Raw genomic sequence first — 20,004 nt, 5'->3', positions numbered from 1 at the left:
GGATACGGTCAGGAGGATAATTCTTGGGTGACTGCCTCTGATGTTCATGCCTCCGATCTGGTCCGTGCCTTTCATAGGGCTCATCCTGATCGCCCTGGTGGTTCTGGTGAGGGTTCGGTGCCCCCTCCTTGAGGGGGGGGTACTGTTGTGAAATTGGATTTTGGGCTCCCCCGGTGGCCACTGGTGGAACTGAACTTGTGTGCATCATCCTTTCTGTTCACCTGTTCCTATCAGGATGTGGGAGTCGCTATTTAGCCTGGCTCCTCTGTCACTTCCATGCCGGTCAACATTGTAATCAGAAGCCTTTCTGTGCATGTTCCTGCTGCTAGACAACTCCCAGCTAAGTTGGACTTTAGTCCTTGTTTGTTTTGTATTTTGTTCCAGTTCACAGCTGTACTTTCGTTTCTGTGTCTGGAAAGCTCTTGTGATCTGAAATTGCCACTCTGATGTTATGAGTTAATACTAGAGTCTTAAAGTAATTTCAGGATGGTGTTTTGATAGGGTTTTCAGCTGACCATGAAAGTGCCCTTTCTGTCTTCCTGCTATCTAGTAAGCGGACCTCAATTTTGCTAAACCTATTTTCATACTACGTTTGTCATTTCATCTAAAATCACCGCCAATATATGTGGGGGCCTCTGTCTGCCTTTCGGGGAAATTTCTCTAGAGGTGAGCCAGGACTATGTTTTTCCTCTGCCAGGATTAGTTAGTCCTCCGGCTGGCGCTGGGCATCTAGGGATAAAACATAGGCAACGCTACCCGGCTACTGCTAGTTGTGCGGCAGGTTTAGTTCATGGTCAGTTTAGTTTCCATCCTTCCAAGAGCTAGTTCTTATGTTTGCTGGGCTATGTTCTCTTGCCATTGAGAACCATAACACAAGGGGTGCTGTCACAAGAAGTGCAATGTTTGGGAAGATGGTGAGGGAGTACCTTGCAGATCGCGCAAACATCCTCCGGGATTCCTATGTGCCTTTGAATTATTGGGTATCCAAGCTGGACACGTGACATGAACTGGCTGTCTACACCTCGGAGGTCCTGGCCTGCCCTGCTGCTAGCATTCTGTCAGAGAGAGTTTTTAGTGCCGCTGGTGGAATTATAACAGAAAAGCACATCCGCCTGTCAACTGAAAATGCTGACAGGCTGACTCCTATAAAAATTAACAAGGCCTGGATTGGGAAAGACTTCTGTACACCACCAAGTGAAAACAGCAAAACATAACCTCAAATACATTCTCTCTTTTGGGGAGGCGTATTCTTATGCACCTCTTCACAACCCAACATGGGTATACTCTTACAGATTTGGTCTGTTTGTTCTTATCCTCCTCCTTATCCTCATCCTCCTCATCCAGAACCAATATATCACCAGGGTGAACGTGGTCTGTATGGTGCATTTTGGCCAAGCATGCTGATGGCACTCTTTTATTTTTTTTAAAAAGGACAACACATTGGGGAACTGGGCATGACATTACATTGGGCCTACTTCTTAACTCGGTCTCCTGCAAACTGTCCTGTACCTGCCAGTAGATCACCAGGGTGAACGTGCTCTGTACTGTTATAGGCCAGTGAATTTTGGGCAAAGGGGCTGTGCTGGCACTATTTTTTTAAGTAAAAAAAGGACATTACATTGGGAAATTGGGCATGACATTACATTGGGCCTACTTCTTAACTCGGTCGCCTGCAATCTGTCCTGTATCTGCCAGTAGATCACCAGGGTGAACGTGCTCTGTACGGTGCATTTTGGCCAAGGGCACTTTTTTTTTTAAAAAAAAGGATCCCACATTGTGGAATTGGGCATGACATTCCATTGGGCTGTCATTGTTCCTGCCACTAGATCACCAGGCTAAACGTGCTCAGTACTGTTATAGGCCGTTAATATTTGGGCTAGGGGCATGCGATGGCACTAGTGTACTTTAAAAAAAGGTACCCCCATTGGGGAATTGTTTGGCAGATCATGCACTGCATTACAAGTCTCAGAGACCCACACCACTACATTGGCCCTAATTCTTAACTGTCTCCTGCAATGTCTCTTCCTTATCTCCGACAACATGACCTGGGTGAACATGCTTTGTATTGTTATAGGCCCGTGAAGTTTGGGCATGGGTGGCTGTGATGGCAATAGTATATTTTTAAAAAAGGTACCCCCCCATTGGTGAAACCACATCCTTGATAGCAAACACTTCACATTTGTGTACCTTAAAGAGCTCACTGGAAAAGCTCATTTTTGTGTTGCCTGGTTGCGCAAATTGGACACAATACACTTCATATAAATTTGATAATGCAATGATGTTAGTTTGGCTCAGTAGTTTATTACAAATATTTCTTTGTCCACTATATTAGTTTCTCTCCTTGAGAGCCATAACTTTGGCTGCCTCAAATGTACAAATGGCGAATATACAAATGGTGATTTGTAAACAAGATTGAAATACTGTACACCGAATGCATTCAGACAATCACATAGCTGCATGTCTTGTAAAACATTTACAGATGTGACAGACAATGCTCATAGTGACACAATCTTGATAAATGTTTGTTTTCTCACTTCAGAAACAGTTCGAAGCCTATATATGTTTGCTGTTTGTCATTGTAAAACATTAAGGTTTACTGAAACTCTGCCTGTGGTGGTTTGATCTAAATCCTTGTGGTTTTTATTTTCTAGTGGTTTATGGCCACTCGTCTCATGACTCCATGATATCTCAGTTTAATACAACCTTGAAAGCTGGCCACTTGAAGGTCTGGGTGAAACTAGAGTCACTACATAGTGTAAATCACTATATAAGACCAGAGAAACATGACTAAGACAGATGCCAAAAACTGGGGTACCTGTACATGTACAGTGTGCTGATACCTGCATAATTGGGGATGCCCATGCAGTGTAGGTAATCTCAAAGGGGTTCTCTGTCTTGGTGTTGCTTCTCGGATATTCCAGACGGATGATATTTAAAAGCCTCTTGGTGATGATCTAAGTAGACTGTATGAAGTTAATCTTCATATATACACGTAATCAGTATATTTATGTAATCCTTATATGTAATCATTAACTTTTGTATGTTATTGGTAACATATACAAAAATGTATGCACTCACACTATTCAATCTTGATATTCCTTGAATTTTGTAGTTTGCAATGAAATTGCGTTGTATTGCTAGGATTAGACTTTTTTAAAGCCGTAACTGAACCTTAGTGTTAAAAACATGGCAAACACAATTGCCAAATTCTCCTGTAAATAATTCTGCAAAGATGGAACCATCATACCATAAAAAATACGAGTGGATTTTCATGGGCACATCCAGTATGTGTGTTCCAAGGCCTAATGGGGTGCATATGACTATGCAGCAGGGCTCGCCTTCCTGCCAATGTGTAAAACAAAGGAGTATGGAGTACAAAATGCATATTGTGAAGTGGATTTTCATGGGCCCATCCACTATGTGGGGTCAAAGGCTTATTGGGGTGCATATGAATTGGTAGCAGGGCAGGCCTTGAATTCAATGCAACACTTTTTCAGGAGTCCCCCCTGGACATCTTATGACAGGGGTACTGTGGTGTGTCGTAATTCTTGGCAGCCCATCCACTCACAGCATAGGCTACAACAGCTTAGGAGACCCACTGTTTCATATTGGCCCTTTAAGAAGATTAATGCCGCCTGATGCACCAGTAAAAATAGGCTCTGTGACTTTAAGAGTCCCTCCTTTGTAAATGAAACAAGATGGGTCTGCTTATGTGTCACACACCACATGGCCAGCTAGAGGTGTTAAAGGGAACCTGTCACCCCATTTTTTCCATATGAGATAAAAAATACTGTAAAATAGGGCCTGAGCTGTGCATTGCAATAGTGTATTTTGTGGACCCCGATTCCCCACCTATGTTGCCGAAATACGTTACCAAAGTAGTCGTTTTCGCCTGTCAATCAGGCTGGTCTGGTCAGATGGGCGTGATGTCTTCCCCCAGATCTTGCTTAGTTTTCCGTTGGTGGCGTAGTGGTGTGCGCATGCCCAAGGTCCCGAATCCACTGCACAGGGGAGTGAAAAGCGCGCGATGTGCACTATTTCATTGGTGATCGGTGGGGGCGGCCATCTTCCTTTGGCTGCGCGTGCGCAGAAGCGGCGCTCTGCTGGCCGCGGCTTCAGGAAAATGGCCGCGGGATGCCGCGCGTGCGCAGATGGAGATCGCGGCAGCCATTTTCCTGAAGCAGAGATGCGAACTCTGCTTCAGGAAAATGGCTGCCGCGATCTCCATCTGCGCACGCGCGGCATCCCACAGCCATTTTCCTGAAGCCGCGGCCAGCAGAGCGCCGCTTCTGCGCACGCGCGGCCAAAGGAAGATGGCCGCCCCCACCGATCACCAATGAAATAGCGCACATCGCGCGCTTTTCACTCCCCTGTGCAGTGGATTCGGGACCTTGGGCATGTGCACACCACTACGCCACCAACGGAAAACTAAGCAAGATCCACGCCCATCTGACCAGACCAGCCTGATTGACAGGCGAAAACGACTACTTTGGTAACGTATTTCGGCAGCATAGGTGGGGAATCGGGGTCCACAAAATACACTATTGCAATGCACAGCTCAGGCCCTATTTAACAGTATTTTTATCTCATACGGAAAAAACGGGGTGACAGGTTCCCTTTAAATGTTACAATGACATTTCCCAGTGAATGCATTTGTAGTGGTTGAAAGCAATGTTAAAGTTGAAAAACGCTTCAAAAGCGCTGCGTCTGAACTAAGCCTAAGAGGGAGAGGAAATTTTCGGCCTGGGGTTAAATATTTGGCCTTACAGTCCAGCAAAACCCGTTTTGGTTTCGTTTTAATGTGTTTTTTGTGGCACCAGGAAAAATGGCATGAATCACGGGAAAAAATTATTAAGGCTGTGAACTAGGAGTCAGGAATCCTTCCAGGGGCGATCCCCATGATGTTCCTGTGTCTTTTGAGCAGTGTTTCCATCATTTTTAGACCTTAAAAGGACCCCCGGGGGGGGATCGTAGTAAAAATACTTGGGTCTCCCATAGACTTATATTGGGTTCGCTGTTCTGGCCGAGTACCCGAGTATTCCAATTTGCTCGACCCTAGCAACGAGCATTTTAATGCTCGCCCATCACTATTCAGAAATTAATATTTTGTGTAATAACCATAATTTTTAATCACAGCTTTCATGCATCTTGGCATGCTTTCCAGCAGTGTTTCACACTGCTTCTGGCACAAACATTTAAGCAGTTCTTCTTTGTTTGATGGGTTGTGACTATCCATCATCCTCTTGATTACATTCCAGAGGTTTCCAGTGGGGTTCAGGTCTGGAGAATGGGCTGCCCATGGCAGGGTTTTGATGTGGTGGTTTCTTAATTTTGGCCAGAGCTGTATATATTACCCCAATTGCCACTGCACACATGCAATCAGGAAGAGCTGAGTCAATGCTCAAGAATTAGCACTTCTAATAGATGCTCCATTTCTCGTGCGGCTGAGGACTAGTCTTATTAGTGTTGGTAGGGGCCAATATCCATGGACCTTCACAGCTTTTTAATATCAGCTTTTATCTGTCTGTTTTGCCGTAGCTGGTTATTAAAAATGGAGGGGGCCCCAATTAATTTTTTGGATGAGTCCATCCATTTTTTAATAACCAGCAAAGAAAAAGCAGACAGCTGTTCACTGATTAATAAGCTGAAAAGTTAAATGTTTATTGGGTCCTTCCCAGCATAATGAGACCAGCTCACAGCCAATGTGGTCTCGTCCTTTCGCGTGGTAAAATGGGGGTAGTAAGCGGTAAAGGTGAAAAATAGAACAAAAAGGGGGTAAGCAGGACAATAGCCCTGAAAACAAATGTGGATAGTAAGATCACTTACAATAACAGAGAATAAAAAGTAATAATAATAATCTTGAAAAAAGAGGCATAGGTTCAAATGTAGGAGGAGGTGTAGTAGGTGGATGAGCTTGAGGCGAATGTGGCGATGAAGGTGGAAGAGGCAGGGGATGAGGTATCCAACAGTTTTTTGGAGGGTTTCTTATAATTTTTTTTTTTTTTTTAGGGACAGCATTTAAAAGAACATAGTATAAAATAAAATAAAAAAGAACAATGTAGATACAGTAGTTGGATGTCCTAGTGGAGAAGGTGGTGTAGGTGGACATTGCAGTGTAGGTGGAAGAGGCAGGCCTGATGGTATCCAACATTATTTTTGTGGATTTTATTTCTCTTCCTTTTTGGTAAGGCCCCAAAATAAAACAAATGGAAAATAAAAATATAACAATGCCTGGGTGCAGATGGTACATTTGTCTGGTTTGCCAAAGGCAAAGACAAGTCCTGTGGACTCCACTCCTGGTTTCTTTTAATGAATGCAAGAGTGCCCAGGTTGTCTTTGGACAGGTGGATGCGCCTATGTGTGACTATATCCCCTGCTGTGATAAACACATGTTCCAACATTACACTTGCCACGGGGCATGCCAGCACTTCCAAGTCAAAAAGTACAAGCCTAGGCCATGTGTCCAGTTTGGAAACCAAGAAGTTAAATGGGCAGACCCATCACTTAGTACATGCAGACGTGTGGACATTGACATATACTCTTCCACCATGTTGTTATAACGCCGGCACCTGGTTGTATAGACCGTATCAGATGGTGGTGCTGAATGCTGTGTCATGCTGATTAATTTTTTTCACATTTTAGCCATGTTAACCCTCCCTTCTGAGGTGATGCCACAGCTGCGTTGGCGACTTCCTCCTCCTCTGCCTTGTGTTTCTTCTGTCAGGTGGGAACGCCGTCAGTAGTGCCTCTACCAGCATGTGCTAGTATTCACACATTTTGCAATCCCACTCCAATGACGGAACAAATAATGGTACTTTGTCTTTGCAGCAGGGATCCAGCAGGGTGGCCACCCGGTAATCAGTAGGGAAGATCTGGGCAACTCTGCGGTCGTTGCGCAGGCACAGCAGACTGTATTGGCTCATTCCGCCCTCTCTCTGTTGGAGTCCCTCAAGGCTCTGTCCTGGGGCCCCTACTTTTTTCCATCTATACCCTTGACCTAGGATAACTCATAAAGTCCCATGGCTTCCAGTATCACCTGTATGCGGACGACACTCAGATTCACCTCTCTCGCCCAGATGTCACCTCTCTGCTGTCCAGAATTCCGAAGTGTCTAGCAGCCATATCCTCCTTCACCTCTCGCTTCCTAAAACTCAGTGTAGACAATACCGAACTCATCATCTTTCCTCCATCTCGCGTATGCCCCCTACCTGATCTATCTATTATGGTAAGCGGCATCACGCGCTCTCCCACACCTGAAATATGCTGCCTCGCGGTAACTCTCGAATCTGCCCTGTCCATCAAACCGCACGTCCAAACTCTTGCCACCTCCTGTCGCCTCCAACTCAAACATATTGCCATAATCCGTCCCTTCCTCTGCCCTCAATCTACTAAAATGCTTGTGCATGCCCTCATCATCTCTCGCCTCGACTACTGCAACATCCTCCTCTGTGGCCTCCCCGCTAACTCTCTTGCACCACTCCAGTCTGTCCTCAACTCTGCTGCTCGGCTAATCCACCTCTCTCCTCGCTACTCCTGTTTCTCCCCTCCGCAAATCCCTCCACTGGCTCCCAATTCCCCAACGAATGCAGTTCAAACTACTAACACTGATCTACAAAGCCATTCACAACCTGTCCCCTCCCTATATCTCTGAACTAATCTCCCAATATCTTCCCTCACGTAATCTCCGATCCTCCCAAGACCTCCTACTCTCCTCCACACTTATTCATTCCTCACACAACCGCCTCCAAGATTTCTCCCCAATATCCCTCATCCTCTCGAATTCCACACCTCAACACGTCCGATTATCCACCACCCTCGAATCCTTCAGACGGAACCTGAAAACCCATCTCTTCAGGAAAGCCTACAGCCTGCAATAACCATTCTGCCGCCTCACCACCACCAGAGCTACTGCACCCCCGACCTTTTGTCTCTTCCCCATTATCCCATAGAATGTAAATCCGCAAGGAAATGAAATTTCAACTCATAGCTGTCAAACAAGTTTATTACAAGACGAATAGTTAGAAATAAAAAAGAGAAATATATAAGTATGCATACATACAAATCAATAATAAAGAGTTTTAGAAATCAAAACAATGAATTAAACATTAACCCCTTCCCGACATGTGACGGTATAGTACGTCACATGTCGGGACCCCCGCTTTGATGTGCGCTCCGGCGGTGAGCGCACATCAAAGTCGCGACATGTCAGCTGTTTTTTACAGCTGACATGTGCGCGCAATAGCGGCGGGTGAAATCGCGATCACCCGCCGCTATTAACTAGTTAAATGCCACTGTCAAACGCAGACAGCGGCATTTAACTACCGCATCCGGCCGTGCGGCCGGATATGAGCGCATCGCCGACCCCCGTCACATGATCGGGGGTCGGCGATGAGTCAGGAAGGTAACCATAGAGGTCCTTGAGACCTCTATGGTTACTGATTGCCGGTGGCTGTGAGCGCCCCCCTGTGGTCGGCGCTCACAGCACACCTGCAATTCTGCTGTGTAGCAGCGATCTTATGATCAGTGCTGCATAGCAGAGCCGATCGGGCTGTGCCTGCTTCTAGCCTCCCATGGAGGCTATAGAAGCATGGCAAAAGTAAAAAAAAAAAGTTTTTAAAAATGTGAAAAAAATAAAAAAAATATAAAAGTTTAAATCACCCCCCTTTCGCCCCAATCAAAATAAATCAATAAAAAAAAACCCCAACCTACACATATTTGGTATCGCCGCGTTCAGAATCGCCCGATCTATCAATAAAAAAAAAGCATTAACCTGATCGCTAAATGGCGTAATGAGAAAAAAATTCGAAACGCCAGATTTACGTTTTTTTGGTCGCCACGACATTGCATTAAAATGCAATAACGGGCGATCAAAAGAACGTATCTACACCAAAATGCTATCATTAAAAACGCCAGCTCGGCACGCAAAAAATAAGCCCTAACCTGACCCCAGATCACAAAAATGGAGACGCTACGAGTATCGGAAAATGGCGCAATTTTGTTTTGTTTTGTTTTTTGCAAAGTTTGGAATTTTTTTTCACCACTTAGGTGAAAAATAACCTAGTCATGTTAGGTGTCTATGAACTCGTAGTGACCTGGAGAATCATAATGGCAGGTCAGTTTTGGCATTTGATGAACCTAGCAAAATAGCCAAGCAAAAAACAAGTGTGGGATTGCACTTTTTTTGCAATTTCACTGCACTTGGAATTTTTTTCCCGTTTTCTAGTACACGACATGCTAAAACCAATGATGTCGTTCAAAAGTACAACTCGTTCCGCAAAAAATAAGCCCTCACATGGCCAAATTGACGGAAAAATAAAAAAGTTATGGCTCTGGGAAGGAGGGTAGCGAAAAACGAAAACGGAAAAACGGAAAAAGCTCCGGGGGTGAAGGGGTTAAAGACAGATTAATGACAAAAAAAAGAAACACATTTTGTACCAAAGTCCCCTGTGCTTTAGCTGCAAAAATTGTATTGTGGTGCTGAAAGGCAACCTGTCACCCCCAAAATCGAGGGCGAGCTAAGCCCACCAGCATCAGGGGCTTATCTACAGCATTCTGTAATGCATTCTGTAATGCTGTAGATAAGCCCCTGATGTATCCTAAAAAAAAAAATGAGAAAAAGAGGTTATATTATACTCACCCAGGGGCAGTCCCAGTCCTGTCCGATGGGCATCGCGGTCCGGAGCCTCCTATCTTCATCAGATAACGTCCTCTTCGTGTCTTCACGCTGCGGCTCCAGCACAAAGTACTGCAGTGTGCAGGCCCCAGGCCTCTCTGACCTTTCCTGGCACCTGCGCACCGCAGCGTGAAGACAAGAAGAGGAAGTCATCCTATCAAGATGGGAGGCCCAGGACCGGACCGCGACTTGGATCGGACCGCTCGCGTGAGTATAATATAACCTCTTTTTCTCATCTTTTAGGATACATTGGAGGCTTAACTACAGCATTACAGAATGCTGTAGATAAGCCCCTGACGCTGGTGGGCTTAGCTCACCATCGATTTTGGGGGTGACAGGTTCCCTTTAACACAAGGAGAGCGCGCGGGGGCGAGGCAGACGGAGAGCGCGCGGGGGCGAGGCAGACGGAGAGCGCGCGGAGGCGAGAAAAAGGGATTTTTTTTTTTTTTAGTAATTATACTCATCTATCTGACATTATCAGACGCCCACGGTGTCATCCCTTTGGGTCCTCACATGGATTGTGGGGGCACCGCCATTCCACTTGGTGAAAAGAAGTCCAGTGATGAAATTACATCTGCAGGGAGGTCTCTGCTCTGGGGGGCACAGGATGGGGAAAAGTCACAATACCTAGAATAAAACAGAAAAAAAATCATGCAGAAAACTGGATACAAGTAGTGGCTGACACCAGTGGCCACCGGGCTAATACTGACCAGCACAGCGTGCGGGCGGAGAATAAAGCCAGGGATCTGGAGACATTGTTGTAAAGCTGTTTTGCTCCCAGAGGTCAGTCATCAACCTGACAGCCTGTGTCCCCAATAATATTAATGAGAACACGTTTTATGTATTAAAAAAAAAACAACCAGGACCGACTCCTCACCATCAGGCAGAGATTCTCATGCTAAGTAAGATCAATCCCTCAGATCTCCATCATCATTCATCCCCTCTCCTGTTCGCCCCCACACACGAAGCACTATACTTCCCTGCACCCCCCACCGCAAGTGACATCACACACACTGACCTGCACAACACGTGACATCAGCCCCCCACACCACACAGACCCATGCGAGTAACATCAGCCCCATTCTGCAGGTAGACCCCCCTGCACGCAGATCCCCCACGCATGCAACATGACCCCCCCCCCTCCCAACAGAGACTCCAGCACACAGCCCCCCTTCCCAACAGACACCCAGCACCGCTAGCAAGGAACATGACCCCCTTCCCACTGAGACCCCCAGCATGCAGTCACCCTTCCCCAGGCAGGCCCCTTCAGCACGCAGTCCCATGCAAACAACATCTCCCCCTTCTCCCCAGGCAGATCCCCCCCCCCAGCATGCACATGCAGCCCCATGCAAGCAACATCACCCCATTCTCCCCAGGCAGCCCCATGCAAGCAACATCACCCCATTCTCCCCAGGCAGACCCCCCGTCCAACATGCACATGCAGCCCCATGCAACCAACATCACCCCATTCTCCTCAGGCAGACCCCCCCACCAGCAGCCCCATGCAAGCAACATCACCCCATTCTCCCCAGGCAACCCCATGCAAGCAACATCACCCCATTCTCCCCAGGCAGACCCCCGTCCAACATGCACATGCAGCCCCATGTAAGCAACATCACCCCATTCTCCCCAGGCAGCCCCATGCAAGCAACATCACCCCATTCTCCCTAGGCAGCCCATGCAAGCAACATCACCCCATTCTCCCCAGGCAGACTCCCACTTAACTTATTGTGACTTTGGAAAATGACCCCAAAATACCCCAAATCTTGCACAAAATCCAGCCATGACATCCACAGCCTCCTCCTGTCTGCTCTGCTCTATGGAGGAAGAGGCAAATCCTGCACAAAACATGCCAAAACCAAATCCTGCACGAAATCCCGCCATGATATCCACAGCTTCCTCGTGTCTGCTCTGTCTGTTCTATGGAGGAAGAGGCACCGCCCTTTTCGGTCACATGGGCATGACGTCGGCAGAGGTCCTTTAGCCGACTTGGATTTAGCCTCTACCGTTCTGTTATATACTACGGCGACTGTGCAATATACTACGTGGCTCTGTTATATACTACATTACTGTGCAATATACTACGTAGCTATGCAATATACTACGTGCCTCTACAATATACTACACGGCTCTGCTATATACTACGTCGCTGAGCAATATACTACATAGCTGTGCAATTCACTACGTAGCTGTGTGTTACATCTTTGCTTTCATCGCGGCTCCCTGATCCCTCTTGCTCTCACCTGTCTTCGGCGTGCCTCCTTTGCCACGGGTTCCCGTCCGGCGTCCTCTCATCTGCGTGCGCGTCCGGACTCTGCTCCTCCCCGGCTGCGCGCACATGCTCGGTTCAGCGCTGTGCGCGTATGTCTCTGAGAGTGTCCCTGCCGCTCTATCTTCTCTCTTTTCCCTGGAGGACCTCAACCCGGAAGTGCTCTCAGCGCTGGCCTTATTAGTCCGCCTCTTCCTTCCAACCTCACCTTGTGATCATTTGTACTTGCAACTGACCTTGGCCGCACTATTGTCCTGCGTCTCTTTTGCCTGACCTTGTGCTTCTTTCTCTATTTCCCTAGGTCCTGTCCTAGTTCCTCATCCAGTCTACCTCCACGCAGTCCTCCTTGCTTGTCCGCTTCCACTGCACCGCCCCTGCTTCACTCTCCAGCCAGTCCTCAGTTATCTTCTGGTTCCGTGCTTCTCTCTTGTACCACTTCACCATCCTGTCTTATCTATTTTAGTCTGGTATACCCTCCTGGTTCCTATTTCTTGCCCTCTCACCCTGTCTTCCAGCTGCCGTGGCGATAGTCTCTCACGGGTCTGCCCCTAACGCTCCCTGTATAGGGGGCGGTTCCATATGGTCAGCTCGCCCGTGGGAGGATCGTTGTCATGGTCCAGTGGGTCCACCCCTTCGTTCCTTATTACGTCTCCGACATTGTCACACTAGTCACAGCAGTAGTAGTTACAGGACTGCACTCGGATGACATCTGAGTGCAGCCTGATTCTTACACTGTGCAATATACTACGTGTTATATACTACGTAGCTATGCAATATACTACGTGCCTCTACAATATACTACACGGCTCTGTGTATATACTACGTGGTTGTGCAATATACTACGTAGCTCTGCAGGAGAAAAATGAGCAATCAGGTATATTAAAAGTAGAAAAGTTTATTAATATAAATCAACAACGGTTCAAAGGATCATAAAAGGTCCTGTTTGAGCAAATATCACATCCCCTTGAAAAAGCGGGTCTTCTCACCCGCGAAACGCGGGTCGGGGTACCTACACCCGGTCCAGGACCCCTGCATCTCTACCTTAGGTGAGCATTCCACCCCCAGTAAGATATTGTTACGTGCATTATTGGTAGTGCTTAATTATGGGGCTCATGGCTTTGCTGCCTATACACAATGCTGATGTCGCACTTTGCACTTTACTTGTGAAATATATCTGCTATATTCAGCAATAAGAGATAGAGGGCGGAGGTACTGTGGCGCTTTGGTGTCGTTTCCTGCAAAAAATCTTTTGTGATGACTTGTCTATATAGTGTACTTTGTTGATTTATATTAATAAACTTTTCTACTTTTAATATACCTGATTGCTCATTTTTCTCCTGAAATATAATAGCTATTCTTTGAGCGGGTCTTCTGGTGTTTTGCTGTCTTTGGGACATGCATATTTTGCTATTGGGGTTCTTGTGCCTACGTAGCTCTGCAATATACTACGTGGCTATGTAATATACTACGTGGCTTGTTGTGAATTCTGCTCTTGGGCTCCATCCGGTGGTTGTTAGTGGTAGTGCAGTTGTCTCTGGATTGTAATCCAGGGCAAGTGTTTCTGCTGATTGCAGCTCTATTAGGTATTTAGGTGTGTAGGATCCAGGACTCCCTGCCAGTTGTTCAATGTTCATGGAGGGATTGCATCTCTGTCTGGCTCCTCATGCCCTGCTGTCAATTCAGCTAAGATAAGTGTCTGGTTTTTGGTCTCTGTAGCACGCATGCAGTGTGCTTTTCTGTTCAGTGCAATTTATTGTGTTTTTGTCCAGCTTAGACTGTGTTTGGATTTTTCTGTCATGCTGGATTCTCTGGAGATGCAGATATACATTCTATGTCTTTAGTTAGATGTAGAATATTAGAATAACCTGCTGTGGATATTTTTAGGGTTTTAATACTGACCGCTTAGAATTCTGTCCTATCCTTTCTCTTTAGCTAGAAGTGCCTCTTTTTCTAAATCCTGTCTTTCTGCCTGCGTACGTATTTCCTCTTAAACTCAGTCAATATTTGTGGGGGGCTGCCTATCCTTTGGGGTTCTGCTCTGAGGCAAGATAGAACTCCCATTTCCAACTTTAGGGGTATTTAGTGTTGTGAATTCTGCTCTGGGGCTCCCTCCGGTGGTTATAAGTGGTAGCGCTGCTGTTTTCGATCGCAGCATTTCATCAGGTGTGTCCACTTAATGCATTACACTGGGCTATTTAGTTTTGTTTCACCCTTTAGTCAGTGCCAGTTGTCCATTGTTCCTGGAGGATTCACATCTCTGTCTGGTCTCTCCTGCTTTGCCGTTCATTTCAACAAAGATAAGTTCTGGCTTTGTTTTTGCAGTCCACATGCTGTGGGCCTTATAGTTCAGTGCATTTCTAGGTTTTGTCTTGTCCAGCTTGGTCTGTATAAGGTCTTGCTCATCCAAGCTGGTGTCTCTGGAGATGCAGATATACCCTCCATACCTTTAGTTAGATGTGGAGATTTTGTATTTTCTGTGGTGGATATTTTCTAGTGTTTTAATACTGACCGCATAGTACTCTGTCCTATCCTTTCTATCTAGCTAGAATGGCCTCCTTTGCTAAATCCTGATTTCAGTCTGTTTATGTTAATTCCCTCTCCTCTCACAGTCAATATTTGTGGGGGACTGTCAATCTTTTGGGGATTTTCTCTTAGGCAAGATAGTTTTTCCGTTTCTTTCTCTAGGGGTATTTATTCCTCCGGCTGTGTCGAGGTGTCTAGGGAGTGACAGGAACATCCCACGGCTACTTCTAGTTGCGGTGTTAAGTTCAGGGTCCGCGGTCAGTACAGGTACCACCTTCTCCAGAGTACGTCTCATGCTGCTCCTAGGCCACCAGATCATAACAATTTAGTCCTCCGGCTGTGTCGAGGTGTCTAGGCCGTTTTAGGAACACCCCACGGCTACTTCTAGTTGCGCTGTCAGTTTAGGTTTGCGGTCAGTACAGGTACCACCTACTCCAGAGATAGTCTCATGCGGCTCCAGGGTCACCGGATCATAACAGTAGCTCTGCTATATACTACGTGGCTGACCAATACACTAGGTAGCTGTGCAATATACTACGTGGCTATGTTATATACTATGTGGCTGTGTTATATACTACGTAGCTCTGCTATATACTACGTACGCTGTGTTATATACTACGTCGTTTGTGTTATATACTACGTCACTGTGCAATATTTTTTTTTTAATCAGATACATTTTTATTAAGGAAAAACAATTATAACAAATGACATCAAGCTGTTATTCACAGATAATCATATATTTTATGAACATAACTCCCCCACCCCCTTTTCTCTCCCTATCCCCCCCCCTTCGAGACCCCTTTAATGCCTTCCCAAATTCCCATCCGATATTCCTTCCCCAATTCAAATTCAATTGTATAGTATGAACATCATCTATAACATTATGCATCCTCCCCACAATTCTAATTCCATTCTATCCATGGCTGCCATATCTTTTGAAATACATCTAGTTTATTTCTCTTAGTATAGATACTTTTTTCCAATAAAATTATATGATCCACCTGCGTAAGAAAGTCTCGTCTAGTCGGAGGCTCCTCTCTGATCCAGAACAGAGCAAACTATTCCTTGCTATAAATAACAGTCTAGCAATCACCAGTTTAACCATAGATACCACTGCTATTTCTTCCACATAGCCTAATATACAGACAAAAGGGTCTCTGGAAATGACACATCTATATACCAATTCAATCCGATTCAATACAACTGTCCAGTAGGCAGACAATATAGGGCAGTGCCACAGCATGTGTAACATGTCTGCCTGTTCCTGCGAACATCGTGGACACTCGGAATCAGACCTCAAACCCATCTTGAACAGTCTATCGGGAGTTCTGTAAGCTCTATGAATCACATATAATTGAGACATCCTCCCAGGTTCGCTCATAGAGATGTTAGTCACATATTCTAAAATAGATTCCCATCTGTCATCATTTAACTCTCCCATTTCAGCTTCCCATTTCCCTCTAGACTTGATGGGATGTTTGACAAGAAAGGTGAATAATAAATCTCTATACACTTCTGAAATTGCCCCCCTTGTCCCGTTGTTCTCCAAAATGGAAGCCAGTGTGATATCAATCTGGATCTCAATAAGTTTTCTCCGACATTGCGACCAATACGCATGCTGAATTCTTTTATAATGATATAAATTTAACTGTGATAACTGGAATTCTGTTTGTAACTCCACGAATGACTTAAGTCCCCCTTGACCCAGTAGCTGACCCATCTTTCTAATTCCTGCCTCTCTCCATGGCCCATATCCTTGCTTAAATTCTTGTAAGTTTATATTATCCCATATAGGAGAGTATTTGGTAAGGCCCGTGGCACTCCTAATCTGTTTACCTTTTTCCCATACCTTATGAATTAGGAGAACAGTAGGAAACCGAGAACCCAGTTTCAAAAATTGCCCCCCTTCCAAACTCTCACCCAGAGGCCATTTTCCAAACAAATATCTCAAACTACTGGGCGATTGCCCCTTTCCCATCTCCTCCCCCCATCTTCCAATATGCTGGCATTGTGCTGATAAAAAAATATACCCAAGGGTTAGGGAGCGCCAAGCCCCCTTCTGCCTTTGGCCTCTGCAAAGTTTCTTGTTTAAATCTTGGGCTTCCCCCCCATATTAGTTCACCAAACAGCGATTTGATTTTACGGAACCTACTCTGCGGAATCCAAATTGTGCAGTACATATAACAACTGCGGCATCACAATCATCTTCAAAAGGTTCACTCTTCCAATTAGAGAAAGATGTAGTTTGTTCCACGCCGAAATTTTTGTACGTATTTTTTGTAGCAGAGGGCTTAGATTAAGTTCTTCAAACCTCATCAGAGGAAGGGCGATTTGTATCTCCAAATATTTAAATTTCGAAACTACCTTCAATTTTGCTGACATTTCCACCTCCCCAGTACCCCTTTCTACCTCATCAATGGGCATAATGCACTATTTGTCCCAATTTATTTTGAGTCCAGAGAATTCCCCAAATTCCTCAATTAATGCCCCCGCGTTATCCAGATTCTCCCCTGAGTCCCCCAAAAATAACAAAATATCATCAGCATACAGAGACACCTTCTCCTCCTTCATTCCATAGACAAATCCTTTTATCTCTCGTGTCTCCCTTATTTTAGCGGCCAAGGGTTCCACAGCTAGGGCAAATAGCAACGGAGACAATGGGCACCCCTGCCTTGTACCCCTATGCAATGAGAAACTATCAGATAATTTATTATTTACCGTATTTTCTGGTGTATAAGACAACTGGGCGTATAAGACGACCCCCAATTTTTCCATATAAAATATGGAATTTGGGATATGCCTGCCGTATAAGACGGGGGTCATCTTATACGCCCAGTCATCTTATACGGCGTGTGGTTCCCAGGGTCTGGAGGAGAGGAAACTCCTTCAGGCCCTGGGATCCATATTCATGTAAAAAATAAAGAATAAAAATAAAAAATATGGATATACTCACCCCTCCGACGAACCCTGGCTGTCACCGCTGCAAGCGTCTGCCTCCGTTCCTAAGAATGCAGTGTGTAGGACCTGCGATGACGTCGCGGCTTGTGATTGGTCGCGTGAGCGGTCACATGAGCGGTCACGTGACCAATCACAAGCCGCAACGTCATGGAAGGTCCTTCACTCTGCATTCTTAGGAACGGAGGCAGACGCTTGCAGCGGTGACAGCCAGGGGCCGTCCGAGGGTGAGTATATCCTTTTTTTTATTCTTTATTTTTTTACATGAATATGGATCCCAGGGCCTGAAGGAGAGTCTCCTCTCCTTCAGACCCTGGGAACATCCAGGATTGCTCCCTGCACACGCCGTACCCGGCGTATAAGACGACCCCCGACTTTTCGGACAATTTTTAAGGGTTAAAAAGTCGTCTTATACGCCGGAAAATATGGTACTCTAATTTTTGCCATTGGAAAGGAGTATAGCAACCCCACCCAAGATATAATCTTAGGCCCGAACCCAAGGCACAACAAAACTGACCACAAATAATTCCATTCTACACGATCAAAGGCCTTATGGGCATCCAAACACACCACCACTCTCTTTCCAGCATTTTCGGCTGGAATTTGCATATTTAAATATAGTCTCCTTAAATTGATTGCTGTGGATTTGTTGGGCATAAATCCAGATTGATCTGGGTGGATTACTTTATCAATCACATGGCTTAGTCTGTTGGCCAAGGCCTTCGCCAAAATCTTTATATCCGCCGTAAGGAGTGAGATTGGTCTGTAGGACTCCGGATTCAGCGGATCCTTATCAGCTTTAGGAATGACCACAACAATGGCCTCTCTCATAGATGTAGGTAGTATTCCCCTCTTCAAACAACGACTCATTAAATACCTTCTCCAATTTAGTTATTACGTCACTGTGCTATATGGTACGTAGCCTGTGATATATACTACCTACATATTCTAGAATACCCGATACGTTAGAATCGGACCACCATCTAGTGTGTGTGTGTGTGTGTGTGTGTGTGTATATATATATATCTATCTCTGTTCTGTAGATTTGTTTGATAAGGCTGCTTATTCTCTGACACTGTACACCGCTCAGTCATGTATAATGTTAGTGGTTTTTCAGGGATTTCCGTTTTAACATTTTTTTTTAGTGTCCATAGGCATGCATTAGTAAAAAATAAAATGTATTGCTGTCCACCAGTCCAGATGATCTTTGTTGATAGGCTGCAGTGCTGATGTCATAACTACAGCGAATATGATGGCTACAGCCAATCACTGGGCTCGGCAGCTGAGCGCGGTGATTGGCAGCATAGGTCCCGTATGGTGTTTTTGTGATGTCACGGTTGTAGATTGGGGGCAGAGGGGAATGACCTTTATAAATCTTTTTTTTTATCCAGCTCCTTCCTCAAACTCAGCAAGTAGAGGAGAACGTTCTGATGGTGCTGAACACGTCCCGGTCTCCCCCAGTGATCTGACTACTTTCGTAATAAAGTATGTGCCTAATAATTTGAACAAAAAAAACATCATGGAGGATCACTTTAAGAAGTATGGCAAAATTCTGAGTATAACCTGCAAAGTAAAGCAAAAAATGGCCATCATTCAGTTTAATAACCATGTGAGTAAAAAAAAAAAAAAATTGTAATGTGCTTATACTTTTGATTTCTGGATAATTGGTAAAAGGGATAATCTGGTTTCATATTGGGATGTTGGTGAAGCTGGTGACGTCACTTCAAAAGATATCTCCCAGCTTGTGAGAGTGAGCGACGGGTATGGTGTACCCTTTTTGTTCATTTGGTATAGGACAGGTACACAATACCATGACAGTCGTGCAGAATTGTGGTTTGATTGGCACCTATGAGTACATTTACTAACCAAACTATGGTGGTTTATTCATCTTCAGCAGGTAAAATATATGTATTTATACATCTTTATAAATAAGGGTATGTTCACATCATGTTTTTTTCTCCTTCGCCTCATTGGGGGACACAGGACCATGGGTGTTTTTGCTGCTGCCACTAGAAGGACACTAAGCAAATAGACAAAGAGTTAACTCCTCAGCAGTATACACCCTCTGCTGCCTCTCTCATGAACCAGTTCTTGCTTAGTCTCTGTAGGAGGCACTAGGGTCTGGTTTCAGACCTCGATTTTGTTATATTATTTTTTATTTGGATTCCAGGAGCGACGGGGCCTTTTAAGGTCTTTATCTCCTAATATCAACAGGCGGGAACGCGGAGTGTCGCTTCCCCGTACCCCCTCCTGCAACCTCTGAGTCTGCCTGGGCTCTCATAGGGCGATGGATCCTTAAATGAGTCTGCTCTCCCCACACCAACAACGGACGGGAACATGAGGTGTCGCCCTCACGTACCCCCTTCCGGAGCCAGGCCTTCACCCTGAAAAGCAGACCGCGGCCCTTCATGCCCGGCTTCCTATGAAGTTACTTCAGCGGAGGCTCCCTTAAAGCATCTATGTGCCACTGCACCACCACTGTCAGAAAGCGGCTGGTGCCAGGAGGCAAACGGGCCCTCTCCACCTCCCTGTCAATGGGATGGTGGATTGAGGAAGAATGGAGTGGCACAGACCCTTCCCTTGT

At 45.6% G+C, this 20,004-nt stretch overlaps 1 protein-coding gene across 1 annotated transcript in view; it reads left to right on the top strand.

The window, feature by feature from the left end:
• LOC143784318 (germinal-center associated nuclear protein-like) overlaps window positions 1-20,004 on the top strand; it is an 84,337-nt gene that overhangs the window by 19,719 nt on the left and 44,614 nt on the right. The window contains exon 2 of the mRNA XM_077272460.1: window positions 18,812-19,029. Within this exon, the coding sequence (XP_077128575.1) occupies window positions 18,812-19,029 (218 nt within the window). The remainder of the gene's footprint in view (window positions 1-18,811; window positions 19,030-20,004) is intronic.

This window comes from Ranitomeya variabilis, chromosome 7 (genome assembly GCF_051348905.1).
Source record: "Ranitomeya variabilis isolate aRanVar5 chromosome 7, aRanVar5.hap1, whole genome shotgun sequence".
Classification (NCBI taxonomy): domain Eukaryota; kingdom Metazoa; phylum Chordata; class Amphibia; order Anura; family Dendrobatidae; genus Ranitomeya; species Ranitomeya variabilis.
This window is presented reverse-complemented; position numbering and strand designations above follow the sequence as displayed.